Raw genomic sequence first — 13,817 nt, 5'->3', positions numbered from 1 at the left:
ACAACCTTTACCGCGGGTTCATTTTAATTGACTCCTTAGATTCATTAGATTCATTGGTTACAGGTTTCAGGATCGTCGCTCTGATACCATTTGTAACACCCCCACACTCCAAGTGCCTTACCAGGACCACTCAAGTATAAGGATGGTACCATCTCGGTTACCCGAGGCATGATAATCATAAGACAATAACGAAACAACATTAAATAATATAACTTTAGTGAAAGGTTACAACTGAAGCCAAATACCAAAATACGATACATGTTCTCAAAACCAACGTCTCACCGAGTTAATCGAAAAGTCTATAAAACTAGTAAAGCTACGAGCGGAAGACTTCTATCGTCGACGGTGGCACATCCCATCTATCCCAAGAACTCAACTCAAACTCGCTCAATTATCGCTCACCATCCCCGAATGGATCACCGCAGTTTTACAAAACACCAACCGGTCGAGACTAATCACACAACTTATATATATCAACAATACGACAAACAGATAGACGGCTTACACATCACACACACTCAATCACACCGGTCCCATCAATCTCAATCACCGATCGTCCACTAGACCCCGCCAGCCGGTGGGGGACCGCAGCCGTACCCACCAAATCCCCGCTCCTCAAATTGAGCGAATTCCCTGTTCATTAATGTGCACATCCCCTTCCGTGGCGGGTTCCACGAAGGGCGAAACTAGGGCGTGAAGCCACTCCCGCAAGTGACTCCACTCAGCCGAGAACGCATCTCGAGAACCAGAGACAAACAATCACAATCACAACCGTCACAATACAATTACGATATTAATCAAACAATCAATCTCAACACATCAACAATCACTATGGGACTAATATCGAGTAGGGAAACCCTACCGGAAAGCACAACTATCGACGGTATCAACAATCGTATCAAAAAGCCTCTTCTACAAAACCTCCTCCTATCATACAAACACATAAACACTACCAAATCACAATCTACACAAAACCCCCAAATCCCCATATTAGGGTTTAACCAACTTAAAGGAAATACTGTAAAAACGGTACATAGACCTTACCCTCGACGCAAGGATCTCAACGGTATAACGAAAGGTGAAATCCGACCTTCCAAACTCCGGGATTTTCTAACAATGCGATTAAAGCGAAGAACGTACTTTGTTTTCTCTCTTGACAGTGATTAGGTTTTGAAAAAGTGTTTAAGAACAATGACGGAAGTATTATATACCTTAATCGCATAATTAACAAAACCCGAGAAATAACTCCCCGTAAACCGGCTACTCGATCGAGTAGCTAAGGTACTCGATCGAGTGCCCCCTTACTCGATCGAGTATCTTAGTTACTCGATCGAGTACCCAACAGGTCAGAAACTATTTTAAAACGCAACTCACCCTTACTCGACAGAGTAAGGCCTACTCGATAGAGTACCCAGAAACTCATAAATACGGAGTATTACATTTACCATTAGTACTTTACTAGTTTGAATGCCCGTGCGTTGCAACGGGGTAATTAACTTATTTATAATGCAAAAAAAAATGTTATAAGAGTTTAATGTTTACATTCTATGTCTAATGATTTATAATCATATAATCACCCTACCTAATCTTTCGATGTGGGACAATTCTACTATTTATAAGTAATATATTCACCAAACTTGGATTTTTTTCTAATGTGGGACAATTTTACTATTTATATGTAATATATATTCATCAAATCTGCATTGTTCTTCAATGTGGGACAAATAACATACTCAGAATTACACCATCTTTTTTGCACTTAGTTCGACATCCAACCAAATCCCGAATACCGAATACAGACATTTGCTACTCATTATATCTAATAGTTATATTCAAATTTAATACTATGATCAAGTACTTTCCATTAATATTTGTACGTTGTTTTTCTTCAAAAAAATTGTAACATAATTGAGATACGAAAATTTCAAAAAAAATAAAAGATTAATATATACGTGGGTTAACTCTTATTTATAATCATATAATCACCATACCATATACTAATCTTTCGATGTGGGACAATTCTACTATTTATAAGTAATATATTCACCAAACTTGGATTTTTTTTCTGATGTGGGACAATTTTACTATTTATATGTAATATATATTCATCAAACCTGCATTGTTTTTCAATGTGGGACAAATAACATACTCAGAATTACACCATCTTTTTTACACTTAGTTCGACATCCAACCAAATTCCGAATACCGAATACTGACATTTGCTACTCATTATATCTAATAGTTATATTCAAATTTAATAATACGATCAAGTATTCTCCATTAATGCTTGTACGTTGTTTTTCTTCAAAAAAAATTTAACATAATTGAGATACGGAAATTTCCCATGGTACCCCTTAATTTTGTCAGATTTTCCATGTTACCCCTACTTTTAAGAATCTGCCTATGGTACCCTTGAGGTTCCATTTTTTTGCCCATGGTACCCCCTAATGTAAAGGCTGTTAAATGGACGTTAAGTTTGATGGTGTGACAATAAAATAACAATTAAAAAATAATACCCCCTTTATTGTTTTATTGGTACGGATATCTCAATCTTTTAAATGAAAATTTAATTAACTATATCATTATAATATTGGAAATTTCTCATGGTAACCTTGAACTTTGATAGATTACACATGCTACCATGGACGTTTGTTTTCTATTTTTTTTTATCATAATTAAAATATGTGCAAATGATAGGAACCTATACTCTAATGATAGAATATTTTTTTAACACAATTCTAATTATATTATTTAAACGTAGTATATTTACCACACCTATATTATTTTTCAATATGAGACATATAAAATTTATAGGTAGAAAATATAATGATATAAACTTTTAAGAGCTCTCCAAGACAATACTTAAAAGACTCAAAAGATTTTGGGTTGATATAAGTTCCAATGCCGCCTCTTATTTATAATCATAGAATCACTCACCTTATGCTATATTTCGATGTGGGAAAATTCTATTTTTTATATGTAGTATATTTATCACACCTATATTATTTTTCAATGTGGGACATGCATATAACATACTATGAAATACACCATCTTTAATATGTGCAAACTATATGAAATCTATATATACTCTAATGATAGTATTTCTTACTTTGAATCTAATAATATTATTTTCATAATTTTTTTACCGACATTATTTTGCCAAATGTAATGTAAAAGCTTTTGTATAAAAATTAGAAACATCACTTGAATATAAAAAAAGAAATACAGAGTATATATTATAATAACTAAAATATTTTCCAAAGATTAACTTAGGTTAGAAATCATTATTGTAGTGACAGTAATACAAACTCTTTTAAGAGCTCTCTCTGACAATACTTAAGAGAATCAAAAGATTTTGGGTTATGACTTCTATTTATAATCATAAGATCACCCTGCCTTATGGTAATCTTCTGATGTGGGACAATTCTAATATTTATACATAGTATATTCATCACACTTACATTACTTTTCAATGTAGGACAAATAACATACTAAGTACACCATTTTTTTTTGCACCTACTTTGACATCAACCTGATTTAATAATGAGAAAATACAATACAATATAATCTACACTCTAATGATAGCATTTTTTTGTCACAATCTAATTATATAATTTTCATACGATTCTTTTTTGTCCAATGAAATATAAAGTTTTTATATCAAAATTATAAACATCACTTTAATATAATATAGAAAATGTATATATATATGGGACAATTCTATTATTTATACATAATATATTCACCACACCTACATTATTTTTCAATGTGAGACATATAACATACTAAAAAGTACATATCTTTTATAACAAAAAATTTTGGGTTAATACCTAAGTTTCAAGGATACTTCTTATTTATATTTATAGAATCACCTTACCGTATACTATTATTTCAATGTGAGAATTGAGATACATAATTTAATTATTTAGACGTAATATGTTCATCATGCCTACATTATTTTTCAATGTGAAAGATATAACATACCAAGAAATACATGTCTATTCTTAAAAAAACCACTATTGTATACATATTATTTTTCTTTGAAGGTAAAACCACCTAGTCTCGATCATTAGATAGAGATCTCTACATTGTACATATAACGACTCATTAACGCTCTATTACTGCATTCAGAAGACAACCATTAGTAAATTTTTTAGTTTTGTACTGTGTCAGGAGACTACCATTAGTAAAACCTTAGTTTTAATTTTCTTGTTCATGTTCTTAACTCTTTCCCGGGTAGTTCCCAACGATTTCCACTTTATTTTTTATATCATATCGTAGATAATGATTGAAAATCTTAAGAGCTCTTTAAAACAATATTTATGAGACTCAAAAAATTTTGGGTGGATACATAAGTTCCAAATATGTCTCCTATTTATAATCATAGAATCACATCACCTTATACTAATCTTTCAATGTGGGACAATTCTACTATTTATATGTAGTATATTCACCACACCTACTTATTTTCCAATGTGGGACAAAAAATACTAAAAAGTACACAATTTTACGTATTAAGAAATACATCATCTTTAATATGTGCAAATAATATGAAATTTATACTCTAATGATAGCATTTTTGACCACAAAGCTAATTATATTATTTTCATAATTTTTTTAACGATATTTTTTTGCCAAATGAAATGTAAAAGTTTGATATAAAAATTGGAAATATCACTTGAATATAATTTAGGAAATATACATATTATAATAATTAAAAGATTTTCCACTTTATTTTTTACATCAAAAATTATACTTTCCTAAATTGATTTTTGATGATGTGGACGCTCTCAGATCGCTCGAAAAAACTCTCTTTTATATATATATATATAGATTTACATTACATTAGCATTATTTCTATTACATGTTATACCATTTAGTTTATTAAGTAATTAAAGTATTTTATCTTCACAACAATATTACTTATTATTTTTGGTTATTTATCCTAAAGATTATTACTCAACTACTAAAAAAAATTAAATTTTAATTTTAATATCTTTACCAAAAATGAAAAATTATAAATTTTAGTCTAAAATCGAACTGTTCGTTCTGGTCCAAAATCAAACTTTTTAGGTCCAATTTTTAGTCGTTAAATTTTTTGTTTCCTTAATATTTGATCCAAAACGATGCAATCCTATTTAATTTAGACCGATGCTCGCATCTAATGGAAATCACAAATAAACAAGTCAGTCAAAGTTTTGATGAATATCTTATTTATTACCCATCCCAAAGAAGGAAGATGAGCATAAGCGGCTGAGTGAGTGAGTGAATAATGTGTGGAGGGAGATGAGGGCCGAGGAACGAGGGAAGTTTACGATGGGTTGTTGGGCGATTTGGAAGCTAGGAACAATTTGGTGTTTGAAGAACGAAGGGTGAATGCTTGGGATACGAGAAATAGGGTGGAGAAGCTGTTTGCGGAGGTGGAAGTTGGCGGTAGGGGAGGTGACAAGATGGTAGAAGCAGAGGGAAGTGAAGGGTACATGAGGGTAATTGCTCGCTGTAGCGAAGGCCAGGAAAGGAGGAGAGTTGATGAGGGGTGGATGCGGATTATGTGCGATGTTGGTGTGAATGAGGGTTGGGGAATTGGGCTAGGGATAGTGTGTTGGGACAATGAGTAGGTGGTGCGACGGGGCACGACCGTCAAACGAAGAGGAAAGACGGAGCGAGGTATGGGAGATGGAAGCCGAAGCTTTGCTAGAAGGCATTACGGAAGCAGCATGGAGAGGGCTTGAAGAATCGTTATGGTCTGTGATTGCAAGACCGTAATCAACATTTCGAAGGAAGGCAAGAAGGAACGCAACTATTTATTTTTGATTGTCGGAAAAATTAGAAGAATTTGTTGTAATTTAGATAGTATAATTTGGCGCTATGTTAACCTTAAATGTACTCGAGTTGTGCACGAGTTAGCTCATTTTTCCGATACTTTCATTGGTAGGAAAACTCGGAAAGGTCGTATCCCTTGTAATTCTGAAGGTATGATTCCGAGGATGTAGCAAATCAGCTCCATACCTTATTAACTATGTGCAAATTAGAGTTGATCAAAAACGGGCTTGGGCCGGACACGGACCGACCCAATTGCTAAAAAAGTGTCCGACGGGCCTTATTTTATAGCCCGAGCCCGCTAAGCGAGCCTGTTTCCACTGTCCGTACCCGCCCACTTCAAAAGAGCGGGTCGGCCCGCGGGCCTGACTAAAATCAAATACAGAAAGTAGTGTCTCTATTAAAACACGAGTTTATTATCGCTACATCTCACTAAGACTTAACAATTGTCTTTAAAAGCTTACCCTTGAGAAAGTATACTAATTTTCAAATGATAAGTTTACTAGATTTTGAAAAAAAAACACAAGTTTGACAATGTTCTACTACAAACATCAAAAGTTCATTTTTGTCTTGGTGTTTGTGCGGCATTGTTAGCGGTTACATACACTTCCGTGTAATAAATACTTAAAATGTACTATCTTTACATGACAATCCCGTTAGCATATCCATTCTCGAAAGATCTTTACAAGTGTAAATACCGATAATTTTTCACTTATACGACAAGTGTAAATACCGATAATTTTCCCTTATACATAAGACATAAGTATTCATTTGCGTTACCTAATTGGTTTAGAGTGTACAAATTGTAAATGAAATGAGCAGAGAACATCGTAAGATTTAGGGTTTTTGAGAACTTTTATGAAGTTACTTTTAATAGTGGGCCTAGCAGGTCCCCATGGACAATTTTGTTTAGTCCAAGCCCGTCCATTTATCCTAGCGGACCTATTTTTCTTGTCCATTACCTGCTTAATTTTTTATTTTTCTACTCCAAACCCGCTATTTTAGCAGGCCGACCCGCACTTAATCAGCTCTAGTGCAAATCAGCCCACCTTCGAAAATTCAAAAAAAAAAAGAAACTTATTTATTACTAACTCAATGACGTGAGAAAAAGGGAAAGGATCAATCAAAGATAAGATATAAATATCTTCTCTTCTCTATCTTTTTGACAAACACAATCAAATAAAAAATATCAAAGATATTTTCTTCTCCTCAAAGAATCAGCAAGTCTTGCTGAAGACGGGTCGGAGCAAGTGACGGATAATGCCACTCATAAAACGAATAAGGGGGACAAGGTGGGGGCACCCCCATGTGCTTCCCTCTCTCCTCTATTTGGATCATTTGTGAGAGAAAATGGTATCCGTCACTCCAAAGTGACGGATACGTGCCGTCACAAATGAGATTTTGTGTCAAAGAATATCCTATCCTCCTTAACCAAAAGTCATGGCCACCAAGTCACCAACAACTTGCACAACCCCATCCTAACCAAACCATAGTTAAACTTAACCCAACCATACATCCCCCCTCCCTCCTATATAAACCCACCAACCTCTCCCCCAATTCTTCATCTACCTCTTTTACCTTCAAATCTCCTTCCTATAATCTTCTTACCTTAAATTTTATTTCATCAATGGCGGAAGTTGAATACAGATGTTTTGTCGGCGGCCTCGCTTGGGCCACCGACGAACGCTCTTTAGAAGAAGCTTTTTCTCAATACGGCACCGTTACAGATTCTAAGGTCGGTCTCACTACGGAGATCTGATATTTACCGACGGACATAAAAATCCTGAATTATATCTGATTCTCTCTCCTGTTGTTACTCTTACTGTTACTGCGTTACTGTTACTATGTTACTATGTTTACTATGTTACTGTTACTGTTCTGTTTTTACTGTTATGATCTCCGGAAACGGTATGTTCATATTTCAATTAAATTTCTCCGTTCCATTTGATTGTTTACGTTTTTTCGATCATATATTTATTTAATTATTTTAGATCTGGATTAACTGATATTGAGTTGTTGAATTGATGTTTATAGATCATCAACGATCGTGAAACTGGAAGATCAAGAGGATTCGGATTCGTGACATTCGCAGACGAACAATCGATGAAAGATGCGATCGAAGGATTGAACGGTCAAGAGCTCAATGGACGTAGCATTACAGTCAACGAAGCGCAATCACGTGGATCTGGTGGTGGCGGAGGCGGTGGTGGTTACCGCGGTGGAGGCGGCGGTGGCGGCCGAGGTGGTTATGGTGGAGGAGGCAGCGGTGGTTACAGAGGTGGCAACGGTGGAGGATATGGTGGTGGTGGCGGTGGATATGGTGGAGGCGGTGGTGGTTATGGTGGCCGTCGTGAAGGAGGAGGCGGTGGTGGTTACGGTGGAGGTGGTGGCGGTTATGGTAGCCGTGGTGGTAACTCCGACGGTGATTGGAGAAATTAAGTGGTTAAAAAGTTAAATGTTTGGGTTAAATTGTTATTGGTTCGGGTCGAGTTAAATTAATCGTGCTTGTGCCTTCGGGTCGGGCTGGAACTATGTTACTGCTTATGTTACTGTTCTTTGGTTACTAGTTACTGTTCTTATGTTACTGGTTCTTAAGTTACTGTGTTACTGGGTCTAGAGTTTTGGTTTTCTGGGTTGAGAAAGGTGTTCTGAGATTTGGTTACTGAAAAGTAATGAAAGAATTGTTGAATACCATAATTCATTCGTCTCGGCCTTTTTTTATGTTTTGCTTGGTTTATTGACGGGTTTAATTAAATTATCGCAAATAAATCTTGGTTAATTTGCATTTGTTACGCAATCACGCTTAATTTGTTGATTCGATTTAATTCGTCACAATGTACAGCTGTCGCAACAACCCCCAACAATTAAGTACCAAGATTTAATTTTCATGATTTAATGTTTAAGCGATTCAACTGTCTATTCCTTGAATGAGGTAATTGTGTAATACCTCTATTCGTCCCAATTATCTAAACTAAACAATTGTGTTAGACGGATGAATCTATAAAAAAAATATCAATGGAAATTGAGAGGATGTTAATTGACTATGCACCTTTGATGTTATCGAGTTTGGACTTTGGAGGGCACCCAATTCAAAGAAACGTTTTCTTCCTAATTTTTGGGTCATTTTAGCTTAGATCTTGAGGAAGAAGAAATGTTAAGTTGTCATCTATGCTGTATTTTTAAAATATTTTGTTAAGAGGTAAAATAATTTGTAGGTGGATTATAGAGGGATTTTTCCAAATTCTGTCACCTCATTTTGCTACTCGAACAAAAGAATTCGTCTCCAAATCTTCTCTTTGAGCCAACTTTTTCCTCGTGTTACGTTTGGAGTTCCTCTAGAACCAGACGAAATCATGTACAAACACGCACAGTCAATAAACAACTGATTAAATTGTTAGTGATAAGCTACTGATACAAGTGATATGATACTATCGGACGAGACCATTGGCTCAATAAGGTACTCATTCAAGTGATACGACACTACCAGATGAGACCATTGGCTCGTTAGTGATAATAAGGTACTAATATAAGTGATAGGGCGTCTCTGGTGATGCTGAATCTCGATATACATTCTCACATACTTTAAAAATCCAGCTTTATAGTGGACCGTGTACATCACTACGAGATAATAGCGAGGCTGGGTACCACTCGGTAACTCCATCTCAGATTATATGAAATGGGCCAACCTAACTCTTGACTTGGCCTATGAGTTGATTGGGGAATATTTGATGTTATGTTGAACTGGTTTGGTGGGTGCTGAAGCCCAATCAATTTCTGGTTGGTCTTGTTTTAGCATTTGCTCTTTACTAGGCCTGTACATGAGATAAGCCGGTTCGTAGAGCCCTCTGAATCGCTTCGTGCATGAGCCGAGCCCGAGCTCAGCAAAGCTCGGCTCGAAAGCTTGTTTGGGCTCGTTTATAATTTAACCGGCTCGATCAAAGCTCGGCTCGAGCCGAGCTTGGCTAAATATGAGCCGAGCCCGAGCTCAGCAAGGCTCGGCTCGGAAGCTTGTTTGGGCTCGTTTATAATTTAATCGGCTCAGTCAAAGCTCGGCTCTTGGCTAAATATGACCCGAGCCCGAGCCCGAGCTTAGCAAGGCTCGGCCCTCGGAAGCCCGTTTGGGCTCGTTTCTAATTTAATCGGCTCCGTCAAAGCTCGGCTCATGGACGAGCCGAGCTTGGCTAAATACGAGTCGAGCCCGAGCTCAACAAGGCTCGGCTCGGAAGCTCGTTTGGGCTCCTTTATAATTTAATCGAGCTTGGCTAAATACGAGCCCGAGCTTAGCAAGGCTCGGCTCGGAAGCTCGTTTCTAATTTTTTGTATATAATTTTTATACTGTAATATCAATGTTATTATAAATTATACGTTACTTAAGCATTTATAAATATATTACTCCCTCCATACCACACAAATGGTAACATTGACTTTTTCACACTTGTCGAGACACGTTTTGCAACGTAAATATCTTTTGTTACGCATTATTAAAAATTATAAAAATTTGATATTCTTATAGCATTCATGACGGTAAATCAAACAAGATCTCACTTGACTATATTTTGTCTTATAGATTAAGATTTAAGAATAATATCGAAGATTCCCTACGACCATGAATAGTGGCAAAACGGTCAATGTTACCATTGGTCTGGTATGGAGGAGTATAATATAATATTTTTTTAGTATTTTATCATTGTATTTGTATTTTAAAAATATTTATAATTAGTTAGACACAAAAGGTGAGCAAATTAAAAAAAAAATATGATGACAACGAGCTCGATTCGAACTCGAGCGCTCGTTTACACCCCTACTTCGTACAAATCTCAATTTTTTTGGGTGACTACAAATCTCATTTTTTTTTTAAAATAAAAATTGTAAATCATGAAATCCTACAAAAAAAACATGTATAATACGACCGAAATCGTATAGATGTAGATACCACTTAGTCTCAATTTGTCAATTTTTCGAGCTCGTCATATCCGATGATCAATTTTAGTTGATTGTTTTATTCATACTATTACAGTATTACCCTCAATCGATTAAGCTCTCTGTAACTCATCGACTGGTTATTCCTTTTACGTTTTGTCTTCTAAAAAGGATATGATTGAATAATGAAAAATATAAACTTCGTACAAATAAAAGTACGAAATAAATGAAACAAATACTCGTATATATCTACACTAGTTTTTTTTTTTTTTTTTTTTTTTCGGTTGAATATATACGTACACATAAGTTTGATACGTTTCTCAACTCACAAATTTCTTATCCATCGACATCACCTAGTTCAATTATCTCAATCATTGTAGTGTTGTAGCTCCTAGAAGGGCATATATGTATTTGATTGAAGTTCTAACATGTGCATCTTGTACGTTAATTTACTCCTTTTATTACTCGTTATGTTTCCGACACTTGTATATAACATTACGCGTATATTTTTATTTATAACAGTTGAACTTGTACCCTTCGTTAGCAAGGTGATTTACTAAATTGTTGTCAAGTTTCACTATTGCTTATATATTATAGGCAATGTGATTTTCAAATTAATTTACATTATTATAGGTCTATCAAAAACGGATTTTCAAATTGATTTCCGTCATAGGTCTATCAGAAACGGATTTAATATGATTTTTTTTTTTGTATAACACAGGCTTACTACAAGAGCTAACCGATTACACAAATGATTACGAATAGAACCAAAATGGCAAAATATCGTAAATTAAAACATAAATAAACAAACTCGACATCCTTATTATGATAATTTGTTACATACTAGGAGGAGTTAATTAAGAAACATTGTTGACAAGTGACAACACATATGATGCAATACTACTACATTATACTCCCTTCGTCAGAATCATTTATTTAATCCTTAGAACGATATAAATTAAACAAATGACAGAGACAAACGGAGTACTGAAACAGATAACTTAGGAAATTCCTACATACAATACAACAGAGAGGTCGGCGACAGAGGAATCATCATGATCAGTAGCTCTACTTAACTACTTGCCATAAAACATTTCGCCATTAATTTAATTAATCGTCTTATTTATCGACTTGGATCTTCAACGAAGCCTTAGATTCTTCATCCTACACCATAAATAAAACATTAATTTATGTTAAACAATCATGTTTATTACTATAATTAGCAAGTTGAACACTATATTGTATTAGTATAATAATTTAACTCATTATTATTTTGTTGGTTTCTAAGAAATGATCTGCTGTCATTATCTTGATGAATTATGATAATGTATTTAGATTCTTTGAATCATAGGTTGCTAAATATGGCTTAGATCACTTTCCCAATTAAGGCGATGTTGCGTGTGTCGTGTGCGAGGCAATGTCGAAAGCATATGCTATCACATTGTATCCATGTTAGCCTTCATAATGCTAATTAGTAGTAGCTTAATTATGTTTACTTTTTTTGGTTATTAGTTTATGTTTTAGGATAAGGAGATTAATTAAGGGTTGTTTTATGTTTTTGTATTATCTTAGGCTTTCTAGCACATGGTCAAGAATTCACCGATTATCACGGAATAAAGCAAAATGACTGACACTGCTTTTATTTTTTCTCAACGCAATTTTTATTTTAGGTCACCTGACAACTTTTTTTTTTTTTTTTTTCGACGCAATTTCCATCTTAGGTCTTTTGGAAACAGTCTCTTTGTGCTGAAAATACAAGGGTAAAACTGCGGACATCCGACCCCCTTCGCCTCGCAATTTGCGGGAGTCATTGAGGCACTCAGGTTGTTGGTCGAATTCATGGCTAACTTTTGTTAACTTGAGTTTTTGTGTGACATCAATGAGGTAAGACTTAAAAAAGTACCAACAAAACTTTGTTGAATTTAAGAAATTTTAGAAGTAAAATAATGGTGGAATTTGGTGATTATTGATTAAGTTGACGTTAAGCAACAAAAACAATAGCACAAGATTACTATAGGAGTAGTATAGTCTGATAGTCTCTAGGTGTAAGATTTTGAAGTGTTGAAATGTCGAATTTCCAAGATTTAATCAAGATTACATACGTTAGCATGTTTTGAATCCCGGTCATAAGTATTACTCGCTTATTACTCGTTTAAGATTCTACCAGCTAAGTTAACTGACACTGTCGTTTGTTTTGGAATTCTAAGAAATACAGTACAATACAATTTAAGAGAGACTCAGTATATTAAAATTTTACCAGCTAAGTTAACTGACGTTTGCGCTAATATTCTAAGATAGTATAGTACAATATAACAAGTTAAGGAAGAATGAAGTAGGATTGTGTTGGTTATTATACCTTAGCTCTTCATCTCTTAAGTTCCCTTGGTTTGCACTTCCACTATGATTCTTATACTTAGGCAACGGAACTCGGCCGGAATCGATGTTGTTGACATCCTCAAGAAGGTCCTCATAATGCCTCTTAACCTCATTAGCAGTTTTTCCACCAACTGCCTTGGCAATGTTGTGCCAGCGGTCAGGGGTGTCCCTGTCATACACTGCCAATGCGCTTTCAAACGCTTTGTTTTGCTTCGGTGTCCAGATTGAACCGTGAGACGACATTGAACCCGATGTCATTTCGCAATTAAGGTCTAGAATTGATGATTTTACAAGGCTTTTATGTTGAGAATGAAGGGTTTTGGTTTAGAAGAGTTGTGATTTTGTATGAACTAAAATAGTGAGAAATGTTGCAATTTATAGTGGTTTGGAGAAAGATTGGTGGCCTTGGTGGGGTAATGCCAGCTGAGCATAATTTTTCCAAAGGTCCATAAAAAATTTAATGGAATTTCACTTTATTGTCTATCTAAGAACCACGAAAATGTTTGATCCGTGATCAATGGATGAACTGAAAAGACAATTTTAAAGATCTAAAGAAAGTTTATCGAAAATATATCTTAAATCTTTCGATATTTCTCTAATTTCTATGTTGTATCTCGTTGTCTGGACGCCTTGTTTATTACCTCGGTTGAGCATAATTTTTCCCAGGGTCCATAAAAAAATTAATGTAATTTCACTTCATT

The 13,817-nt window shown here is 35.0% G+C and overlaps 2 protein-coding genes across 2 annotated transcripts; one reads left to right on the top strand and one right to left on the bottom strand.

The window, feature by feature from the left end:
• Positions 1 to 7,285: 7,285 nt before the first annotated feature.
• LOC141611204 (glycine-rich RNA-binding protein-like) lies at positions 7,286 to 8,517 on the top strand. Its single transcript, XM_074429680.1, has 2 exons — positions 7,286 to 7,555; positions 7,855 to 8,517. Exons 1-2 carry the CDS (start codon positions 7,448 to 7,450, stop codon positions 8,257 to 8,259), a joined length of 513 nt encoding a protein of 170 aa, XP_074285781.1. The 5' UTR covers positions 7,286 to 7,447; the 3' UTR covers positions 8,260 to 8,517.
• A 3,025-nt stretch (positions 8,518 to 11,542) lies between these two features.
• LOC141611207 (protein RADIALIS-like 2) lies at positions 11,543 to 13,473 on the bottom strand. Its single transcript, XM_074429686.1, has 2 exons — positions 13,097 to 13,473; positions 11,543 to 11,904 (listed from the first exon to the last, which is right to left on the bottom strand). The coding sequence occupies exons 1-2, from the start codon at positions 13,372 to 13,374 to the stop codon at positions 11,880 to 11,882; spliced, it is 303 nt and encodes a 100-aa protein (XP_074285787.1). The 5' UTR covers positions 13,375 to 13,473; the 3' UTR covers positions 11,543 to 11,879.
• Positions 13,474 to 13,817: the final 344 nt, after the last annotated feature.

The sequence above is a fragment of the Silene latifolia genome, chromosome 11, assembly GCF_048544455.1.
Source record: "Silene latifolia isolate original U9 population chromosome 11, ASM4854445v1, whole genome shotgun sequence".
Taxonomy (NCBI): domain Eukaryota; kingdom Viridiplantae; phylum Streptophyta; class Magnoliopsida; order Caryophyllales; family Caryophyllaceae; genus Silene; species Silene latifolia.
The sequence above is the reverse complement of the archived record's forward strand: the minus strand, read 5'-3'. Positions and strand labels throughout refer to the sequence as shown.

Bases quoted from the DNA above. Each gene is read 5' to 3' on its own strand.
- LOC141611204 (XM_074429680.1), top strand. From the start codon at position 7,448: ATGGCGGAAGTTGAATACAGATGTTTTGTCGGCGGCCTCGCTTGGGCC. The intron at 7,556-7,854 runs GTCGGTCTCACT...TGATGTTTATAG, and splicing joins GCACCGTTACAGATTCTAAG to ATCATCAACGATCGTGAAAC.
- LOC141611207 (XM_074429686.1), bottom strand. From the start codon at position 13,374: ATGACATCGGGTTCAATGTCGTCTCACGGTTCAATCTGGACACCGAAG. The intron at 11,905-13,096 runs GTATAATAACCA...TTTATGGTGTAG, and splicing joins TTAAGAGATGAAGAGCTAAG to GATGAAGAATCTAAGGCTTC.